The following is a 23693-nucleotide window of genomic DNA, read 5'->3' as shown; positions in this document are numbered from 1 at the left end:
AGTATAAACTGTAACTGTGCTGTATAAGTGTGCACAGCTGACCGCAGTCGGTGTGTAAGACCTGCCGTGTTCTGCAAACACAAGTATCTTCTTCATGATACACTTTCACCTGAGTGCGTAGATAGAGCGGCGGGGCTCAGGATGTCAAGAGTGCTGTGCACCATGAAAACAGGGACTCTACTCTGAGCTGTTGAACAAAGTAGTTTAAAGTGTTGAGTCATTTTATAAGTAAGCCGTACATACTTATACAATACACCTCTCTCACAGGTTATCCTTTTTTTTTAGCTATAAAAAACAAACTAAAAGTAGCTGATAGGCTGAGGGTGGGCCTGGTCTATTTTGTGACACAACACGAAAAAGATTCCCTGAGAACCAAAATTACGGTTAAGTACGGGTAAAGTGAATTCAGAGATTTGTTTCAAAACACATTGTAAATGTTGGAAACTGATTGTTGAAAACATGTTATAAAGACCATTTACTATATAGCACTGAATTGTGGAATTAGACTGTTGACCATAGTTTGATGATGCACTGGAGCTATACTCAGCATAACCCCGCCCCTGACAATGTAGCAGTATAAAAACAAGAAGCATCATTGGCACAGTCCTGCGATTGGGCGTGGCCTCTGCTCCTCCAGCAGACACGCCCCCAGCATTTCAGATCAGAAAATACTTTGCATTTTTTCATGATTTTGAGACCTTCTTTTACATACTTAGCAATTTTTTTGGTTATTCAAATTTGGTCAGGTGTTTAATAACACATCTTTCTGTGATGTGACAAACTCAGAACACATTTTAATTATCACTTTAGTGATCAAAGAAAGTGCAGTCAGCAGGTGAAAAGCAATATATGTGTGATCCAACTTTCCCAATAACCACAATCATGAAACTAATAAATAATAACATCCCAACACACTAACAAAACACAAATAACAACACCAAAATAAAAATATTTTTCATTTCTAAATTAATTTATGGCTCCTACATTCTGCATGAACGATAACAGAACTTAGAAGACTACTTTCTTTACTTTGCAAGACTCCATCTAGAATATAACATGCACACTTATACTGTCACAATTCACACCTCAGACCAAGAAAATACTGCTAGTTTATTGATTCAAGCTGGGAACTGACTTTTGGGTTCTAAATTAATTATTTTTGGTTATTTAGGTTCAAAAATTAGGTGTGGAAACTAGAATGGAACCTGGTCCATGTTGGTAGAAAAGGGTTAATTATGCTGGGCAGGTAGCAGGCAGTAGGTTTATCAGAGCTTTTTCACTGAAAACATCTGCCCGCTGCTGCTGGAACAAAAAAGCTCGATAAGAGCAGTAAGAGCGAAACAAAAGCGTATCTTTACTGGCCGGAAAACCAAAGAGATGAGCTGACACTAAATCTCAGAGGAACTGCAGACTCATAATTGCAGAGTGAAAATTCTCCTTGGGTTTGTTGATATAAGAGACACCTTTCACATTGCACAAATCCCATTCACCCACTGCCAATATAAAACCTAATGATTAGTGAAGCTTCAAAATTGATATGATCTGAAATTCATCATATCTTGTCATGAGGACTGTTGTCATTTTTTTTAAACCAAAATTATTATTTATACCGTGTGTTTTATTTCTGTTGTCTTTAAAACTGCTTTACAAGTTTCTCACCTTGGCACATAGAATTAAATGCATGACTTTCAGTAATAATCCCCAAAAACAATATCTACTGCTGCAATTAATAGAAACCTTACCATATTCAGAAGGCTTCTTTCAAAAAGCCAGTTGTGTTGTTTGTAATGAATACTGATGTATTCATAATCATGCATTTAAGGGAAGAATTGCAGGCCAGATAGATGCATGAAATACTAAAAAAAAATGTACAGTGCTGATTTCATTTCTGAGGGATTGACTGTAGTTGCATCATTCTATTGTTTATGTACAGTATATATACTCATTATGTCTGTTTTGATGAATATTTGCATCCAAGTATGCTCAAATTCTATCTATCTATTCTATCAACAAATGAATTTATTTAGTTTCTATAAATTCTCCATCTGTGGATAATGTAATAACAGTAAGAATAGTTGCAGCATCCACAGATGAAAGGCAGTTATATAAACGTCTGTGTTTGGAAGAAAAGCATTTGAAGGGCCAGTTCCCTTCAGTCTTTAGTCTAGACTGTGGATGAGTCGGGAGGTTGTTTCCTTTGGAGATCTAACACCCTTGGGGGCTGGCTCTTGGGGGGACCTGAAATGTGATTTGGAGCCAAGTGATGCCTTGGTCAATTAAAACTTTAAAATTGATTGCAAACCTCAGAGGTGGCCAGTGCAGAGATAATATAACAGGAGTTGTATGATTGTGTCTTTCAGCTTCAGTTAGGAGCCTACTAGCAACATTTCCTACTACATGCAGCTAAAATGGTGAAGGCAGGAACAGAATGAGATGAAAGCATGACTCACCTCTATGTCTCTGTAAGATAAGAGCCGTTTTATCACAACAGTATTTCTGAACAGTTGAACCTGTCTCTTCACCTGCAAATATGTCAAGTTACAAAAACAAAACCAAAAAAAGCTAGAAATTCAAAGTATATTGGAGAGAGGTGGGAGGGAAGCCATCTGTGTTAAGCTGTTACAAAATGCAAATCGGTGTATTTTTCTATGGACTACTTTTATGTGAGTACTCAGAAGAGACCGCAATATGTTGAAGTGGAGCCATGTCGCCGTGGATTGCTGTTGCTGTTCGAAAAAAAACCCCTCTCTTTATGCTTTTAACGCTGCGCTGTTTTCAAAGGATGCTTTTGCAATAAAAAACATTGCATTTCTAGTGCAAAAGCATCCTTTGACAACAGTGCAGCATTAAAAGCATTATATATATATATATATTACTGTCCATTTAGGATTGTTCATGTCTAGATATGCATAAAGACAGTTAGATGACACCTTCACTCACTTGAGGTTCAGGCCCTTAATGAGATTCCAGGATGGTGGTTTGGAGTGAGCTACGGTGGCACATATCTATTATAAGTTGAATGTTGGAGATGGTTTTTTTATCCTTTAATTTACTGCTATTAAATGTCCCACGTACAGAGAACTAGATTTTAATCCAATTTTATTTTCAAGGAAACTAATAGTGTTTATAAGACCAAATAAACCATTTTAGCTAGCTTATTTAAAATGTATCATTTTCAAGGCATTCGTAAACCCTATTTTTTAATTATGTGACAAACGGGAACACTATACAGCCTGAAATATTGTACTGTTGACAGACCCTCTGTGAAATACACATGTAATATGTGCTGCAGAGCACAAGGGCATAAGTGATTTAGAAGGTCAAGTCTAGTGCTTACTAGCACTTTACTGTGTACATGGTCATGGAGGAGTGACATCAAGAGTGATTCGGACAGGCTGATATGGCTAAAACCAGTATTACAATATTAAAAAGAGTTGTTTTTTTTTTAGCTATATCAGTGTACATGTAGTTAATTGGTGTTCCACTTTCATGTGTTACATCTCACAAAGGACTTCACCTATTCTTTTTGTTGGTTTATGATTACAATTTGCTCTGAATCACACATGTTCATCACCTTCTGACTGGCCGATGAACAATATTATTAATTGCAAACTTTGCTGTCAAAGTGATCACTACCATTGCTAAACTTGAGTGGTGTACTAGGTCTGCATTTAAGAAAACATCTGAGTTGTTGGGCTCGGAACTTCTTACATTAAATTATATTCAATAATGCACATTTAATAATTTAATTACATATTTAATGTTTTTACTGTTCAAGTAAAAAAAACATGATTTAATACAACTTTCTCTAAGATGAGAAGACGGGAAGAAGTTCAAAGATCGACAACTGAAGCTGTTATTCAGATGTGTAGTCTTGAGCTGCTCTGCAGGAAATGCATTTGGAAAAATGGTAAATGTGACTGTGGCAGCATGCAGCAGATTTTCTGCACTATTGTCAAAGCCTGCCTTGAACGTGAAAAGTTTCCAAAATACTTGATCTCCTTTAGCTGACAGCTTCTTTGATATCAAGTTGTAGAAACACCAGTGTGTCTTGAAATTTTCATGTGGATGATGAGACCTGATTTTTTTTTTTTTTTTTTTACGGACTGAAGTCTACGTTCAGGTCTTCTCCTCCCTCTCAGTCGGTGTCAGACTGAATATACAATGAATATTTTGACTGCACCACAACGTTTGATGTTGTGGCTTCATGCTCCGCTCTCATTATTTTGGATGTAAAATGACACAATGACTGAGGATCAGATGCAAACTGTCTGCTGTAATTGGAGGGTATTTACAGACAGTGAAATCTGCGGAACAAAGAACTACAGACTTGTTTTTAAATGGTTGTCTAGTGTCAAGGTCAAACAGGGATCCTCATCTGATTAAAACAATATTCGCTTGTCAGTTTTAGTTTGTAAAAACCTGTGGCTTCAGCAGAAGCTGCCTGGAGTGTTTCTCTCCATGTAGAAGTTTGTTGCTCTGTGTCTCTGTGAGAGTTCAGGCAGGATGGAAGAAGTCTCTAAATTATTGAGGCAAAACACAGAAGTGAGCTTAATTTGGCTTCCTCAGAAGTATGGCAACATGAAAGCCCAATTGTCCCATGTTATGCCTGACTTCACAGCATTTTTAACCCTTGTCTTTTGTCCCACATAATTAGATGATGTCCTGTATTTTACTTTAGTTGTTTTCAAAACTAAAACAACTACAGGACAGACACTTTTCTTAAATCTGGTGTCCAATAGCTGTAAAGAAAGCAGGAAAGGCTGTAGTCACAGACCTGTGCTTTATGTCAATCAAACTGCGGTGCAGGTGAACCTGACACCATAGTATACTGTACGCTAAGCCCAACAGGGGGAAACTGCAAGTCACCACAAAAGCACAAGCTATTCAGATTTAAGCAGAATATGAAACTGTAACAAAGAAAAGAAAATGCAGCTACAGATACTTATAGATAGAGATGGGAATCATCAGAGGCCCCACAACACAACATTATCTCAAAACATAAGTCACAATACATTTTTTATTGCAATTTAAAAATTTAACTGTGTATTGGGATAACATAAATTGCAAAATATTGCAATTTTTTTTTAACCTTTTTCTCACTGCAAATGATATCCCCAAAGTAAATAAATAAATAAATTGTATTTTTGCAGCAAAATGTATCTAGTGGACTGAAAAGCAATTGATTTTATTATTCTAGTAGGCCACCAAAAGTTTCATTTTGTATTTTCAATATGAATAATTTATATCTCAAAAATCGATGCTTGGCATCCATGTATTGATACAATATTCAGACGGAAAATATTGCGATACAACACTGTATTCGGGGCCGCCTCGAGCTCAGTGAGTAGAATGTCTATCCCATGTAGGCTGAGTCCTTTGCAGCGGCCAGGTTCAATGCCAGCCTGCAGCCCTTTTCTGCAGGTCATCACCATCCTCTCTCCCCCTTTCCTGTCACCAACTGCACTGTAATAAAGGCAAGAAAGCCAAAAATCTAATTAAAAGAAAAGACTGTATTGATTTTTTCCCCCAGCTCTACATATAACTGTGTGAAGCCCGTGGGAGGTTTTTGCAAAATAAGATATATTTCAATTTCACACAAGGGAATACAATGTGAAGCTCCACAGAGCATGTGAGTCTGGATATTTTTTAATTTTTTATGTTAGACATTATATAGAAACATTTTAGGCTAGCTCTCAGCATTGGAGGCATGTCCCACACAAACGTATGCTTTGTCTAATGTTTGGATTGGTGAGAACTGGTCTCCCTAAGCCCAATATGAGACTGTTCAGATGAAGTATGACTCCTTACATTAATCCTTAAATTAATGTTTTGGGTGATTTTTGCCAAACATCCAACATATGGTCAGGTCTTTAGAGACTCGGTAAACATGAAACAAAGTGAAAATATTGCTTTTAAATTTATGCACAAATCAGGCCAAAATGTATTATTGCCATTAACTTATTGATTCCACTATTGCAAGTATTTTTTTTTACAATATTTATACCAGTATTGCAACCCAAACAAGGTTGGCATTGTATGTTCTTGCAAACTAGATACATCACATTTGACATGTTACTATGTAGCACACATTTAATGTTTCAGGAATGCTGTAGTTAATGTGTGGTTCATTTTGGGCACAACCGCCAATGAGGAAAAGTGAGGAAAAAAAACTTATTTTGACTCTTAATACCTGGTTTTGGAGAGCACAATCCCTGCAGGAAAAGCTATGATGTCTCTGTAAAACAAAAACAACCGCTTTAGCACTATCCAGGCAGGAAGTGCAAACTAAAAAGTTGCTGGATAAACAGTAACGGATTGCTGCAAAACACCTGCAATTGGGGCCTAAATAGCAACTGGAGTCAGAACAATGACTCATTAAATCGCAACTGGTTGCTGTTGTTCTGTTGTCAACCTATTCACTTCATCATTTTAGAGACATTAACATGATACATATGAAACATGCAAATGTAACCTATTTGTGGTTTTTAGTAATATACCAACATTTTCTTCTGGCAACTGGGCTGCATATTTTGTTCATTGTTATTTGCACTGAGAAAAGTCCAATATGGACTGAAACGTCTTTCACTTTTTGCACTATATATTTGAAATCCAGACTTCAGTCTGAATCTTTTTTGTGTTCATTGTGCCAGTCTTCCTTTGCTGGGTTTTGACATTTTTCTGACTTCCGCACCAGAAAAGAAGACAAACATTGGACAGTTTTATAAGGTGCAGCTCATCCCATGCCTACCGTTCATATCTTAGGTCTCTGAAACCTGCTTTTTCAACAATTTTCATCGCAAGAAATTGTTAAAAAAAAGTTTTTTTTAGAGAGGGATAGCAGAGATGGAAGCCCTAATTGAATAAAATGAATAAATAAACACCTTAAGACTCTGAAGACCTGAGGTATGTATTTAGGAATTAACTACTCCTACAAAACTGACTCTGGTTGTCCATTTGACAGCAATTGTTACACAGTTAGGATCTCTCAACTGAGATTTTTCCCTTTTATTGATTTTCACTAAAAATGTTACAACGACCAAATGCTTCCCCTTTTCCTCCCAGCACACAAAAGTTTAGAGTCGGGAGAGGCGGGCAACAAAATAAGGCATACAGCACTTTTATCAGACGTCTACATTTGTACCGTCGTGAGTTAGCGGTACATGACAGGGAGTTATCTCTAAAAATTGATAATGATTTGTGTTTGAAATTCAAAACATCTTCCTCTCTGCAGAAAGAAGGGGGTAAATAAATATAATTTGATAAAATCTGTGCATTGTAAGGCAGTTTTATCACATTTAACTATCTTTTATGGGATCAAATTCAATAATTTAACATGTGTTGCTGTGCCTCTAAAAAGAAAGTTCATGTTTATCCTGGAGGTGCATTGTTCTCTTTCAGTGACTTCTTTGTTAAGTGTCTAAGTTCAGTCTCCAGTGATTTAGTTTCTTCAGTGTGTACATGTTGCATGTGCATATCTTTTATCCTGCCTCTCCTCCTGCTACTGTGCGAGTAGACAACAATAACTCAGTTCCTTCGCTGTCGAAGCACACTTAGTGCTGCACTCCACACACGCCTGGAGTGCTGCTGGGAAGCTTTGGGAATACTTCACCTGTCTACACACACACACACACACACACACACACACACACACACACACACACATACATATGCACTTGTTTTTGCCTCAGGTATTTGGCTGAGCTTTACTTGAGTTAGCACCAAGGTGAGTAGACTGAATGCGTACTCAAGAGGAAACCACTCTCCAAACAGCAAGGTTAAAGAACGTCACATGACCTGCTTGATGAAAAACAAGTCATGTGACATATTTCCTGATTTATTTGAAGCCGTTACAGAGGTTGTACCTGCATTTTGTCAATCTTCTACTTTATGATCACCACCGAAACAACACACCAAACAGACAATGTTTCCAAGGTTACCCTGTCCAAATAACACCAACTTGTCCTACCTGCTGCTTTAGGGATTCACCACAGAGGAGACGGTCTCTGTAGGCTTAATTAATCATCACCAGTAGAAGTGCAATGAATGGGCCTTCAGGCGTACTTGCCAGTATTGAAAGACTTTCAGAACTTTTATCCTGTCCTCAGTCTAATCACAGTGTTGTCTTATCAAGAGCTGAGACACTTCCCCTCTGCTTCACAGCCGTGAAACTTTTAACAACTGTGTGTTGAATGTTAGGGGTTGAAGTTATTCTGCCTCGGGCTCATTCCGTTCACTGTGCACTGTTCTCTCAACTTGGATGCTGGATGACTGTTTGATTTTTTAGTGTTTCACTGAGTACTTTATTAAAAAAACAGCTATGACATTGTGGTGTGTGAAAGATGGATAACTGTGTGTGTACATTACAGTAGGATACCACAATTGGTATAGTAAACGAGAGGGACTCGGGTAGTTCTTAATTAGCATCACTGCTTTGCTGCAGCTAAAGCTGTCATTACAGCTAAAATGCATACATTATCATAGAAAATAAGACAGTTTGCTTTGGAAAAATATCCCATTTAATACATTTGTTGTGTTATTTACACAGGACCTCACCGTTTAGAGGTAACAGTTTAGAGCTGTTGAGAGCCAACACTGGAACCACAATGAATCAGTAAAGATCTATATTGCCTCCTGAGGGCCGAAGTAAAGCTGTAAAGTCAGACTGATAGCACTACATGTCCCGGTATTTGCTTTTTGCCACATCTTAGATGGTATGCAGAGTTAGATTTGCTGCTCCACAAATTTTTTTTCTACCTTCGGACAGTCAAGTTTGGGTGTTTTACTCCATTTCCAGTCATTGTGGTAAGCTAAGCTAATGGGCTTTAGATATGAAGGGGGGAGAGAGAGGGGATGACATGCAGCAAAGGGCCACAGGTTGGAGTTGAACCTGTGGCCGCTGCGGTTAGGACACAGCCTCAGCTAGCCAACATACACTATGTATAATAACAGCCTATGCATGCAGTGTGTAATGGCGGCTGATTTATGGCTTGTCTCTGTCCCTGAGAGGGCAGAATGGTCTTGGGTCAGCATGCGCTCCTCATTTCAGCTCTGGCATCCCTGCTATGCTGCTATCGTGATTCACAACCACCTCCCCGAAATGCGTCACCATACTTGCTCTTCATAGCTTTAATAATTTTGTTTAAAATAAACAGTTGACTCAAATATTTGAGAATTGCCATTAATGATGATAATTAACCCTGGGAAACAAGGTCAATCCACTAATTTATGCCTTGGAGATAAAGCAAAAAGGCCTCTTCCCAAATTGTTAAATTATTCCTTCACACCTGCAACAGCAGTTTTGGCCATATGGGGGAAGCAAAAACAAATTCTGCGCAAAACACTGACCTGTTGTAAGTGTTGGGCAGTAACGTGTTACAGTAATGACATTACTTTCCCACTAACAAGTAGTGTTACTGCTGATGACATTTTAGAAATACTATTACAGTTACCCCAAACCAAAGCAACTTGTTAAAACCTTAATTCTGTTGTCAACACACTACTGATTTAAAATGTTGTTACTCACATCCCCAGATTCACTTTTGTAATGTTAATCCTGCTGGACATGAATGTCACAACGCAGCAAACTAACTTGGAAGATGGAAATGCTCACCTTTAGAGTCTGGAAATGTTCCCTTTAACCCGTTTTGGGAAATATCTAGATACATGTAACTAAGTTTAAGTAATTAAATTACAAAACAAATGTGATTGTTATTACTTACAATTACTGAGAAAAAAATATGCAATTTAATTACAGTTATGAATCAAGATGTTGGTGATTTAAAAGGGGTTACAAATTAATATATTCTTTTTGGTAAAAAGTTTATATAAAGGAAAGGGATCAACCAATATTGGTCTTTCGGGGCTGATACCAATACTGATTATTAGTAGTTAATGAGACCCATAACCAATATTTGGAACCAATATGCATTTACAATAAAAATAAATATCTTTCTGTCAATATTTAGAATTTGGAATATAACAAACTCCAACAAAAACCTTTGTTTAAATGCCTTCGGCAAATATTGCATTAAAACTGAGACTTTCAACATCATATACAGCATGTTCCCAGCAACATCAATTAAAAAATAAATAAATAAAAATAGCTCCTCAAGGTTTTTTAAAGTAAAAGTTCTTCCCATGCTGACATTTTCTAAGCACTTTATAATTAATCAGTTTTATTGCTGATCATTAAATAAAGTGTTGATACAGATAATCAGCAAAATGCCAAATATTGGTCTGATAATCAGCCGGGCAATAATCTGTTGACCCCATAATGAAGAATAAAACATTCACTCTGTTGGTTTACATCTTTTTTGCTGTGCAGGGATGTCTTTTTTTTTTTTACATATTTTAATCTAGTAAGTTAAGTAAGTAATTCAGTGTAATAAGTCAAGTTGCTTCAATGAAGTAATTAAAAAGGTTACTTAACACATTACATTTTCAACAGGGTAACTAGTAATCTGTAGCGAATTATCTCATAAAAGTAACCTTCCCAACACTGCTAGTACAACCTCACTTTTGTTGTCACGCCTCTACTGATAGGAAATCCAAAAATCATTCACAGCGCGGGATTGATTTTCCTAATGGCACATGCATGAACATCGCAAATCGGTAAACCAGTATGGATGATGGAAATGCGAGCCTTCAGCAGCCGGAAACATTCACGTTACTTTGTATTTGTCGAGAGGAAAAATTACAAGAACATTGCTGCTCTGGGTTACATTAGCGGTAGTAACATTAATTCAACAGGACCTGAAATTGTCAGCTGTCAGCTCTGAAACGCTTGATACTGCAGCTCAACAACCTGAGGCTCCAGGAAATACCCCCCCCCCGCGCGGCCGCGGAGGATGGCTGTAGCCGTTACACTGGCTCTAAACAACCTACAATTTAATCGTGCACAGCTGCAGGCTGCCAGTAACAAAAGACTAATGCGGCTTGTGATGGATGAAATATTTCCTAACTCCACGGCTGACTTCGCAAAATACCCGTCACAGGCAACACAAGACCGCCAGGTAAAGAGCTGTTTGCCTTAGTTGAGTCTACCAGAGATTAACCTGACCCACAGCGGCGCACCTGCGAAGTCGGAATTTTGAGAAAAGACGTAATTACCTATATTGTGGGGTGTAAAGGTAATATAACGAGTAGTGTAACGAATTAATGTTTAATAATTAAAGAAGTGGCATTACTTTTGTAAAGAGTAACAAGTAGATTTTTTTGGAGTAAGGAGCCCAACACTGCTATCACTGTGTCGGTTGGCATGCCGAACTTGTTAGCTAACAGTTGCATATTGACCCGACCAGCAGTTATGGAGCAACATTATTATTCATTTGGAGTTTCTTCCTAGCAAAAAAACAGCCATATATTGTCTTTCTACCCCTGTTTTTTTGTCTGTACAAACTCCTGAGGGAAATATCTGGCTATTTAATGGTTAAATGCTCCACATTGTTCACCAGCTAACGTTAATCTCTTACCTGTCGTCGTCTAATGTTTGATGCTGAGCAGGTAGTCTACAGTGGGTTTTTAGAGATTTTGATATGATTTTTTGCAGAGAATATTTATATAAATATAAATATTTAGTGAAAGTGTGTATCAATACATGTCTAGAGGTCAATATGCACATCATCTTAATAACCACATGTGTAAGAGAGGTACTGCATGTTTTATTTACACAGGATACACACTCTGGTACAATCATTTGGTTCAGCTTCCAAAAACATTTACTGTAAACTGGTGTCTTTTCAGGAGCAGCTCCTTTTGTTTTGGTTCATAATGTAATCCCTTCACACCTGCCTCCATATTGTTGTCTTAGTTCTGCTGTGGCTGACTGTTTGTCACTTGTATGTTAAAGCAATCTGCTCATGAATATTAACCTTAGCCAATCTGCTTAAAACACATGCATACTGCACACACAGACACCTCCATACACACAGACACACACACACGCTTAACCTTGTCTTTTGCTTGCAGTGTCACTGAGGACTCAAAGCCTTTTTCGTTCTTCTGTGGGTCTTTGAGGCTTCTTGGTTTATGTTCATTCCTCACAATTTCATTTCATGTCTGAGATTTTGAAAAAAGGATTTCAGTTTTCATTTATTAGCCTTTATTGTGTTCTGAAACTTGAGAGACATATTCATTTATAGCTTAAATAAAAACTGTGGAAAACATGGCTCTGACAAATAGTATTAATTAAAAGGAGAAACCATACTTATCACTGTTCTCCTGACTTGCATTTTATTTTACTCAGAAAAAGAAAAACAAAACTGTTCATTATGTCTGTCCGCAACCTGAAATACTGACACTTTATAATGAAATGTATCCCCTTTTTTGTTGTTTCAATATGCTGCATGAGGCTGATGCCTTCTCTTATAATGAAACTCTTAACGGATGATAACAGCACCCATTTTTATTAGATTCCATTTCTTGCTAGTTGGACATTTTAATTAATAATATGTAATTATTATCATGACACGGAATTCAGTTGTGCTTAGACCTTGTCACACACACACACACATATATATATGTGTGTGTGTATGTATGTATGTATGTATGTATGTATGTATATGTAGGTCGGTAATTTGGTTCTTTTGTGTCTCCTTATGTTTGTTTAGCCCCTTTTTTCACTAATCTCAGTGTGCATGAAATAATATTCCTGATTTTTCTCAACTTCACTGGGCTGCCACCAGCCTCTCACTAACACCCGCATTTATACTAAAGTGCTGCAATATTCAGACCAGACTGTGGTACATTGTTGAATCCCTGCATAATGCTCCATCATGTACTAGAACTCAATGACGTGTCTGTGTCAGATGGAAAACCAGGAAAAGATTTTGCACTGTTAACATGTTTTTATTTTTGGTGCAAAAAGACACAATCACTGAGACTTTGGCACTACAGACTGCAATCATGCAAGTGCAGTTGGGAAACTTTTATTGTACACTCTTTAAGATGATATCACTTCCATTTTTATCTCCTTTATGTACTGTATTTTTTTGGGCATTAAAACCACTCGCTTGTGGGTAAAGCTCCCTGACTGTTAAGCACACTCAGAAGTTTGCTCTGAAGTGCATTAAAACCTCTTGGAAGCAGGACAGAATTTTTAACAGATGCCACTGGTGTTTTATGGAGTCTGGACATGAACTGAGTCTATCAACAAGGACCACAAGCAGTAATATACTCTTTGTCACACTAAATGTGTGTTTGTTAGATGTCTCTGCTCTCAGTGCTGTCACTGCTGCTCAGCTATAGAGTGAGTCAGGCCTGCACTCATTTTGAACCCTTCAGTTTTCAGCCCTTTAAACACAAAGTCGTTCTACATTCTTCTGCTATATAAGAGAGAAAGGCTCACTCACTCCAAAGATGATCACACGTTACCACATGATTTATTATTAAATGAAGCTTGTGTATGGTGCTCAAGCAACACCTTTAGGGAAATTTGTTTCACTTTCTCCTCTCTGCGTAGGTCAGAGAGCAAGGTCAGCTACAGAACATCCCACCAGCAGCTGGTAGGGATTGACTCTTTTGTTTCAAGGACACTAGAGCCTCTGATCATATGAACAGGATGAACTCCGGTGTTTCTGTTGAAGGGCAGCCAATCAGTCTCTGGAAATAACAGGCCACCCTTCTCCTGCTAACATAGTACATTACAGCACAAGGGAAAGCAGCATCTATCACAGTGATTATATTAGCACGATCCGCATCTATTGAATGTCACCTTACGCACAACCTTACCGGTGGCTTGAGAAGCTGTAGCCAAGACAAATAATCATGCCATTTGTCTTCCTGTGCCTTGTAGAGACTCCAGGGAGGGGAGACGATGGTCAGGAGGACACATCATTCTCTGACTCGTCGCTGTTCGCTCACTGGGGTCAGGAGCTCGGCCCAGACAACCGGCGGTTGGCACTGAAGATGTTCCAATACTATGGATATAACGGCTACCTCAGCGATCGTCTCTCTTTAGACAGACCAATACCAGACCTCAGGCCTGATGGGTAAGACTGCAGGTGGAATGGTGCTCAAACACAGTCATTTTTATTTACTGTCACATTACACTAGGTGCTAGTTGTTGATATAGTTCTATAAAGCGTCCTATTTTTGAGTGACTTGTTTATTTTTCTGTTATTTTCTATTGCATTTGCATTACAGACTGAGCCTAAACTGTGTGTCCAAATCCAGTGCTGCAAAAGTGGCCATTTGATATTGTGCAAGCTGACTCTTCTCCTCACCTGCACCTCTTGGTGATATCACTTGCAAAGAAATATTTTGGTTACTACTGTCAAAACACTGTGATATCAACTAATATGTTTGTGTCTCCCAATAGGAGTGGGCAATATGGTTAATTACTTTATTACAGTATATATAAATCAATATTCCGATAGCAATATAATATTATATGCTATGATGATTATTATAACTATTCAGCAATATAACACCTCGAATAATCTAAGAGCCTTCAGCCATGCTGTAGGCGCTGTGAGACTGTGCTTAACGCTAAATGCTATTGTTAGTATGCTAACATGCTCACAGTCATGAAGCTAACATGCTGATGTTAAGCAGGCACAATGTTGATAACATGTCCACCTCCTTAATTTTGCATATTTGCATGCTAACAGTTGTTGGGGTCAGCCCAAAGATGTATGAAGAGATCTGGATACAGCATTGGAGGCAGCACCCCAGTCATTCCTGTGAAAGTTGCTCAGTGGCTCATAAAACCAAAAAATTTAATTTCCAGGGTGTGAAATTACCCAGATCCTTTGCATTGAGGGCTTATAGACCAGGCGCACAAGAAAATTATAGCAGCTGAACAGCTAACTTCCGGTTTAGCCCTCTCCTAACTTCTATGTGGATAAAACCGGTTTAATTGTGCTGCTTTCCCAGACTTTCAAAATGTTATTGGACCAAATGGATCAAATCCCAGTAGTGAAACGAGGCATTTCGCAGGGGTTGAAAAAATGTATCCACTGATTTATGGAAATCTCAAAATTGAAGTCTCTTGGAAAATATCCTTTTTGGGCTAATGGCATCATGTGACAGTCCCAGATGTTGTAATTTCACATGTGGCCACTGTAAATTTGGCTTTAAAACCCTGATGCTGTTCCTGGAGGCCTGGGTGAACTCTGTGTTCCCTCAGCATCAGAGCTGGCCCCTCCACAACTGGGTTTGCATTGCCCATGTTAAAATCTGTCAATAACTTTTTTAGATTTCATCCTAACAATTTAAGTAAGTGACAGACAAACAAACAGGTGCAAAAACATTTCCTTGTTGGTGGAGGTACTGGTGTGAGGGAACATAAGACATACCCCCCAACAGCTAACTAGCAGTAAACACAAAGTAGAGCTGAGGCTCATGGGGATGTTATTAGTTTGGGGTTTATGTGGTCATAAACCAAAGTATTGGACCAGCTGGAATTTTTGACCTGATGATGGGGTTAGAAAAACTCTCAGGGGATCACCAGAGCGATTACTATTTATCCCAAGGGGGATTGTGCAAATGTCATTGCAAATCATCCTACTTGTTGGGACATTTCACTCAAAACACCAAATGAGAACCTCATGCTGAACCTCTTGATAAAAAGTCAGGGAATCACAGACGGACTCATTATCTGAGGACCATAAATGTCTGCACAAAACGTCATGCCAATCCATCCAACAGTTGATAAAAAACATTTGACTTGCTGACAGACATTGTGTTGCCATCACAGGAAATTCAGTAAAAATCCAGTGTTGACAGTTATGCTTAGTGATTTTCAAATTCAGTGGCCTAACACATCCAGATTAAAACCACAATAGTATAAACAGTATGACAAAATCTCTGACGGTTAACAGTACTTAACATTGTCACAGTGCTGCAACTAAAGACTTTAATAAGCAGTTAATCTTATCCTTGAACAATTTGTCCATACAATGTCACAAAATTGTAAAACATGCCTTTTATAATTTCTCACAGCCTAAGGTGTCCAGCTCAAATTGTTTGTTTTACCAGACCAGCGGTAAAAAAACATAAAGATCAGGTTTACAGTTGTATAGACAGAATATCAAATTAATTAATTAATTATTAAGTTAATTAATTTTCTATCAAACAATAGACAGTCATTTCAGCTCTAGTGTGTAAATTCTCATATCGGTCAACCTTATCTACCCTGGTGTTATGTACTGTTTTTTTAAGCCCTGAGAACCATTCACTTCCCTGTAATAAACAAAGGAACTCATGAGGCACTTGAAAAACACATTGTTGTTGGCTCTCAAACACTAAGTGCCTCTAATTGAAAACCAATCTGCCCACAGCATTCAGCAAATTGCTGCTGCTGAGGAAACACTTGTTTGTCGTGGGCATGATTAATGGCTGACTCTTACTGTACCAATATCTGTCTGAAACCCCTACAGTTATCTGAAGGTGGCAGGACAAAGTACTTGTCTCCATGTGCAGCTTGTAAATTAAGGGCTGCATGCAAATTTCAAAGCCTTGTGCAGTTATTTGTGCTCTGTGGACAATCAATTCCTGGACAAAAAAGCACCACAATCCTGCAAAATCAATACACCAGCGTCTTTACAGGGAAGTGTTCACACCACATCGATTGGCTGGGACTCGGTTTTCAGCACAGCCTTCATGTTCACATGTTACAGAAGCATGCAAGGTGACATCCTGGTGTGAAAGTTTACACAGTGCAGAAATCTTCAGGGCATTTTCACCATTGCACATCACTAAACCCCCTTGAGAACATTCGCTCCCCACTTGCCCAGTACATTTAACCAAAACTGTTCTGGGGGGTACATTAATCACACACGTTTTGCACACATTTCCCCAAAATAGTGCCCAAGCCCCACTCTTCTGTAACTCTGTACTCTGTAAATACAACAGGCTTTTGGCAGCATGGTGTGGTAACAGGGATGAGATTTTGTTGCAGTAAATTTGCCAAACAGGACTAGAAAAAAAAACACAATTCACTCATTAAAGTTAAATGAAACAATCATGTCAAGAGGATTGTTTTGGAAACGTTGCCACAGAATTTGTTGCCACATTGTGCATACTGTTTTAAGATAAGATAACCTTTATTGATCCAAACACCAGGGAAATTCACCTGTTTCAGTAGCTCAGTGCAACATTAAACACAGAGTAAAAAATATAAAAAAGGAATATATAGATACAAACAAGACCAGGTTAAACTCTAGTATATGGCTGGACCTTGGACAGTGGTTTCCAATCTTTTTCCTTTTGTGACCTCTTTACTATCACTGAGTAAACAAATGACATATTTTAGGGATATTTCATATTATATTTAATTCATAACAATAGCAGTATAGAACAGCTGATAAACTGTACAATTAACCCAAATGCCTAACTGCAGGAAGTTTGTGTTAGCAATTCTGATTTATTTTGAGCAGATTATTTCCTGTTAATATTGCATCAAGGATGAGTTCCTGATATTTATTGAAACTTTCTTTATAGGATTCTATATACCTACAATTATAACTTTTTTAAAGGCTTCTTTTTTTATGAGAAATTTCTTTTGCTTGTCCATCTTTTCTAATGCAGGACGACGCGGTTTAGTAGAGAGTGAATTGCATTTAATTATCTTCGCAGAAATTAATAAAATGCCGAAATAGGCATACTGTTCTTTTATTATTTTCATTATTTATAGCTTTTCAAGAAAGCCTCACAACCTCCTTGGAAGACCCATAGTGAAGTGGGAACCTCCAGGTCTGGAACCAGAGGTGTATGAAACGTGTTGTTGAGGTCCAGCCAAAAGTTAATGTAGCCTAAATACATGTTAAAATGCAGAACAATACACTTTCATGTTAGACACTGTCACATAGTGGAGGGGATCTGCTTTCTCTGGAGCTGTTCCCTCTCATCATTTAAAACATCCTCCGCCCCTCAGCTCTGGTCGGACCTGGGAACGAACGCCCCCGTGTGACCGGCGGTGTATGTGTTGTATGTGTTATTGTATGACTTAGGTGTTTTAAAGGATTCAGATTCACCACAGTCACACAATAAAACATAAACTAACCAATCGAAGCAGCGTTAGACCAGCAACTCACATATTTTGCAAGGTTAAGTTGCTGTTTTTGGCTGGACAGGACAGTTATGTTGGAACAAAAATAACATGGTTCTGCTATATACTTAGCTTTGACCTAGTCTTGTTGTGAATGGAGTCTAGTGGTTTTGAAGAAAGCATAGATAAAGGCTTTAGGTCCCTATCAGAAAGGGCTGTCTGATTGCACTAAGGCACTGAAAATATTCTAAATACAGCGTACACTTAAGCTGATATTGGTTCGCTTAGATGGTAAAAATATGTTTTGCTGTTGCCTCTGTCCACAGTAGTACATATGTATCTAGCTGTCATGATGGTACTCCTATCTGCTTCACCAAACTGGGTTGTGCTGACCACCATCTACTGCACAGGCTTTAGATAAGTACCATAAAACAGCCCCACTTCAACAATGTGTGAACCATCCCTTTAAATTAAACTAAAAGTGGCATTACCTGGAGTGTCATAGTTGTGTTTTATAGCCTCTTCTCTCTGTATTTCCTGGAAACAGGCGTCAGTTTCTTCTTGGGGGAAGAGGCTGGACTCCTTATTCACAATTAAAATGTCAGCATGTGGTGGCAGAAAACAGTGTTATAAAATAGAAAGAGATAGAATTGATTGATGTCAGACTTAACCACGGGACCAATTATTTATTCCTCCTAAATGGATCGAACTGCATTGCAGGTGCACCACTATTGCAGTAACACTCTAATTGTTAAATTTCCAAAAATCTGCTGGACATGAGCTGGTGCCAGTTCCTGCATTTATACCTTAATTCATGAAAACAGGTTCCTGATATAGTCTGCCAAGTAGCTGGGTTGGCATGCAATCTGCCATTACCCTGCTCTTTAGCAATCAATGTCAAATGTATCTGTTAATCCTTTTGACAGGGTCTAAACATTGCCTCACCAAGGGATTTTTATTTGTCCTCCACAGGTGCAGAAACCTCACTTATCCTTTAAACCTCCCTCAAGTGAGCATTGTGTTCATTTTTGTGAATGAAGCCTTTTCCGTCATCCTGCGGTCCATTCACTCTGCCATCAACAGGACGCCCCCCCACCTCCTCAAAGAGATCATTCTGGTGGACGACAACAGCAATAACAGTAAGCAGCATCATCAGCAACTGACCTCTGGTTAAATCCCTCCCCCCACATGGCGAGTTATTGTAGCTTAGCAACAACAGACCTGTCAGACCCTGGATTTCTTAACACGATAAAGTGGTGTTCATGAAGCTGTAGTGAGAGAGATACTCTGCATTTAAATAGTTTGGGGGGTGATGTCTTTTTTACCCTTTTCAAAATCAAATACACAAAAGTGTAAGAAGGAAGAAGAAAGTGTGTTTATCTGCTTTTCTGTAAGCTACCATCCCTAACATGTCTGTCTAATTAGCTTGTTACATGCAATAGTAATCTAACCCAGTGCTACCTCTAAGATCAAGCGGCATTGTTAACTTTTATTTTGTGAAAGCACTCTGTTCACTAATAGCATATTAATTGTCATAGACTCACTGTATTTCAGACACTTGCAGTAGCAAGTTTGCTGTACTGCCTAAATACACGCACACACAAACTTGATTGCTTGCCTCTCCCTGGTGGAGGGTCTTACGAGTCGAAATAGTTTTGATTAACACTTTTTGGATTTGTGAGAAACCATGAAAAAACTACCAAGAGACATGGTGTCCAGGCAACAGCAAACGCTCATTGTATTCCAGCCGTTTTCAGCTCACACTATCCCCAACAGCCGGCATTTCTAGTGCTCTAAAATCATGTTTTTTTAAAATAAATTGCAAAAGATTACAGTATTGTTGTAATGTCAGAACACTTTCATGTAGTTATTCTCCATTTTTGACAGCGATGTGTCATGTTTGGCTGAGTAACGTTACGTTTGAAGTTGTAAAGTTTAGAATTTACGGTGGAATAACTTTATAAAAGGTTAGACCTAAAACACTGGATGATTGTTTAAGATGTCTTTCTATTTATTAAACTGTATTTTCATCACCCTGAAAGTAGTATTTTACCCACACACCTTCTCCTTTCTGTGAAGTCTACTACCACAAAATCCTTCCCACCTGCCATGTTCATGTAGCAGTGGGCACAGATTGGAAACTCACCCGTATTTCTCTCAAATAAATAAGGTAGATGCTAGGATGGTCAAAAGATAATCAGGAGGGAAAAAGATGGCACAGTTATATATTTGATTTGTGGGGGGGGTTTGCTTTAGCAGCTTTGTGTTAAAGGAGGCCTATAGTTTACATATTATTGCCTCAAGTATGGAGAAATCTGTGATATTTACTGCTCCTCTGGCCTCTAGAATCCTTTAATGTTTTTAATTAGGTGCTGTGTTCACTGGATTTAACCGATAGATGAATAACACTAATTAGCTGTAAAGCCAGGGAATATGCCCCGAGGCAGATAACAATCCAGCAAGGTGATGAAGTGTTTGTACATATCTTGTATGCATTTGCAACCCTAATTCTTACATCTGCATGCATTGGATGTAGTGCAAACAGTGTCAGGTTGAAAAAATATCCACTATATATTCTGGCAAACTCCTGGGCTCTGTTCACTTGTTATTACTGAGCTGACTGATTTGTGAGATCACTGATGGGTGACGTTAGTCTGCCATGCAAAACACAAGCAATAGACTGGAAGTCACCTGTGAAAAGTGGACGTGGTAATTTACAGTGTAAGACTCAACTATGTTACAAAGGCAGAAAGCAGGCTATAAAAAGGTAATGATACTGTGCCAAGGTCATTTATAGACAATACACTTTTAAATGGGCCGTGCTGCTGGTAACAAGGACTGAGACAGCCATTAGGGGCAATCAGTGTGGGGAATACTGGCATTGGGAAAAAATGTTTTTACCAAAGTCAATAATGCAAAACATGTAGCATGGCCTGTAGCCTGCTGGAACTGAATATAGATCACTGTAGTGTGTCTCGGTAACTTAATCTCAACACACTTGGATAAGAATGATGACTCTCCCTCTGGTTGTTATTGACCAGAAAGTTGAATATATCCCAGGTTATCAGTTTAAAATGTAAAGCTAAAACCCCTAAAAGTTTGCCTCTCTTGGATTATCATATCAGGTCCCATAAACATTCATTTTTCATCTTGTAATTGAGATAGGGAACAGTTGCCTTTAGCTCCTTCAGGGACCCAAGTCACGCATTGACATTTTGCTGATGGCATTTCACCCTGTTTTGCCTGAGCACTCTGTCACACTGCGTCTGATAGGCCTGGTGTTATCATTATCACCGCAACTGTGAATCTTATCTGTGCTAAATTTCGTTAGCCTGTTGACCCGTGATGCTGCTGAGATTGTTGAAGGGGTCATCGTCCCCAGCTAACCTCCCAGGCATCCACAGCTTTACATTAGTCATCCACGACTGTCACAGCTCACCTCCGAGATGCATTAGCATGCAGGAGGATGTGTGGCTATCAAGGGAGAGAAGGGCAAATTGACCTAGCTGATTCCTCCTTAATTGGATAATGTCGCAAGCTGTGGCCCGAGAAAGGCTGGTCTTTGTGAGAGTCGGGTTTTGAGAATGGCTCACTTATGAGACAGGCTGTCAGTGACTAGTTTTTCCATATTTCAACCTAAATGATAGAGTGAATATCTGCCAATTGAATCAGGGATTTGGGGTCTGGGGGTCCTTTGCCAAAAAAATGTTAAGCATCAAACACTTAACAATCTGCATTCTGGTAATTTTGTGCATTTTCTGAATCAATTTATGGTGTAAAAGTCAAATAATTTCATGTCTTTATTCAGGGAGAAAAATGCACAAATTCTAAATATTGAAGAGGATGTGTCCCCTGCGTCCCCTGTTAAAATAACACATATGTCTACCAGTGATAGAAAACAAATGCACACGGGGGAAGCACCTGTGGTTGAAGCCACTCATGTGGACTGATAATGCCTGGTCATGTAATAAAATAGCTGTACTGCTTTTTAGAAACAGTCAATAAATTCAGTAAATTGCAAAGCTGTCAGTTTCATAACTTTATTATTAATGTAATAAATATTCAAATGTCAATTATTTGCATGAGAAATAAAAAGGAAAATGTGGTCACAATAATCATTAGCTTTTAGTTAATGTTTTTACCCACACAGATGTGATCACTATAAGGTGTTTCCTCTGTGATATGAAGAAGTGTTGTATGCAATTTGTGAGGGGGAGAAACTAAAAGGAATGGATATGAGATTGGTGAAATCTTGGAGGAAAAGCGATTATCAGTTGGATATTTTAAACACAGATTTTAACAACCACAGAGTTGTGTAATGAGAAATTGCCAAGTGGTGTAGTGCAAACTACACAGCAACTGTGAAACCTGTATCCATGCCGATTTGCCATCTGCTGTGCAAGCAGTAACGCCTGTGTGGTGATAAATGGTGTTTGGTTTGAACATGCATGAAGAGAACATACAGTGTGTGAGACACAGAAAGGCTCAGTACAGTCCAGTGGTGGAAAGTATCCATGTACATTTCCCCAAGTACTGTACTGAAGTACAACTTTGAGGTATTTGTACATTAAAACTGTCTACAACTTTCTACAAGGGGTGTAACGATCCATCAATCTGGATTGATATTTTGATTCCATTACCAACGATCCACAATCATCAATGCAAAGAGAAAATATTCATCAATATAATCCTCTTTTGGATGCGCCCTTATTTTGAAATTCTGTGTCATTGTCACAATGCATCAGGCAGATGATGGTGAGCACCCAAGAGAAAGACAATGGGTAAAACATTATTTACTAGGGAATGAATGAGAAGTGTGGAAATAGTTTGTTTTCGGAGAAACTATGGCTCAGCAGACAACGCACATGTCATATGTAAACAAAAGACGTACTCAGGAAACTGAGCCGGGCATCTCACTTCAATAACTTCATAGTAACATAGCAGCATTAGCTGCACAGTTTCTACAATGTTAGACTGAAATAAAATGCATACAGGCTGAAATTCAACCATGCTTTTCTGTTGCAAGATACAGTGACTTAAAGCAACAGTGAGTACGAAAAAGTAATTCATGTAAAACTTTAAGCTCTGAGTAGAGGGAAAGTCCTCTAGCTGCTAATGTGTGCAATCTAAAATGCCATAAGCTAATGCTGATTACAATTGCATGTTGCAAATGTGGGGGAAACATGACTTGCAAAAGTTGTTTTGTCTATGGACCTTGACAGTTATTATTAAGGCCAACTTTTATGCTTTTGTTAAAGGGATAGTTCACCCAAAAATGAAAATTCACTCATTATCTATTCACCCTCATGCCAATGTAAAGTCTAGTGAGGTTTTACAGTCCACAAAACACTGGCACATTTTCACAGGGAAGCGGCATCGTACTAGCCTCCCAAACAATTAAAGCAAGTAGTGACAAGGATTATATATAGTAACACATAATTATAACCCACAGATACAGTAGTTTTAAATCCGACAGAGGGACTTCTTGCCTGCTGCTAACTCCAGAAAGCTCTCATCGGTCTTATGCAAGTGTACATACAGGAATGCAGCTCCTACGTGTGGAGCTAAAGGCTACAGGTTACAACAAGGCTAAAAATATGGCACAGGTGACATTTTTCAAAACAACATGGCATGTCAGGGCTTCAAGTCACTTGTATTACTTTGGATGAGCATTATGGAGACATTTTGTGATTTTATTATG

General features: G+C 38.5%; 1 protein-coding gene across 1 annotated transcript in view; it reads left to right on the top strand.

Moving 5' to 3' along the window:
• Positions 1–23693, top strand: part of galnt18b (UDP-N-acetyl-alpha-D-galactosamine:polypeptide N-acetylgalactosaminyltransferase 18b) — a 101241-nt gene that overhangs the window by 30191 nt on the left and 47357 nt on the right. Inside the window, exons 2-3 of the mRNA XM_042486778.1 lie at positions 13796–13991; positions 18965–19131. Coding sequence (XP_042342712.1) covers positions 13796–13991; positions 18965–19131 — 363 coding nt within the window. The remainder of the gene's footprint in view (positions 1–13795; positions 13992–18964; positions 19132–23693) is intronic.

Source organism: Plectropomus leopardus, chromosome 1 (genome assembly GCF_008729295.1).
Source record: "Plectropomus leopardus isolate mb chromosome 1, YSFRI_Pleo_2.0, whole genome shotgun sequence".
Taxonomy (NCBI): domain Eukaryota; kingdom Metazoa; phylum Chordata; class Actinopteri; order Perciformes; family Serranidae; genus Plectropomus; species Plectropomus leopardus.
This window is presented reverse-complemented; position numbering and strand designations above follow the sequence as displayed.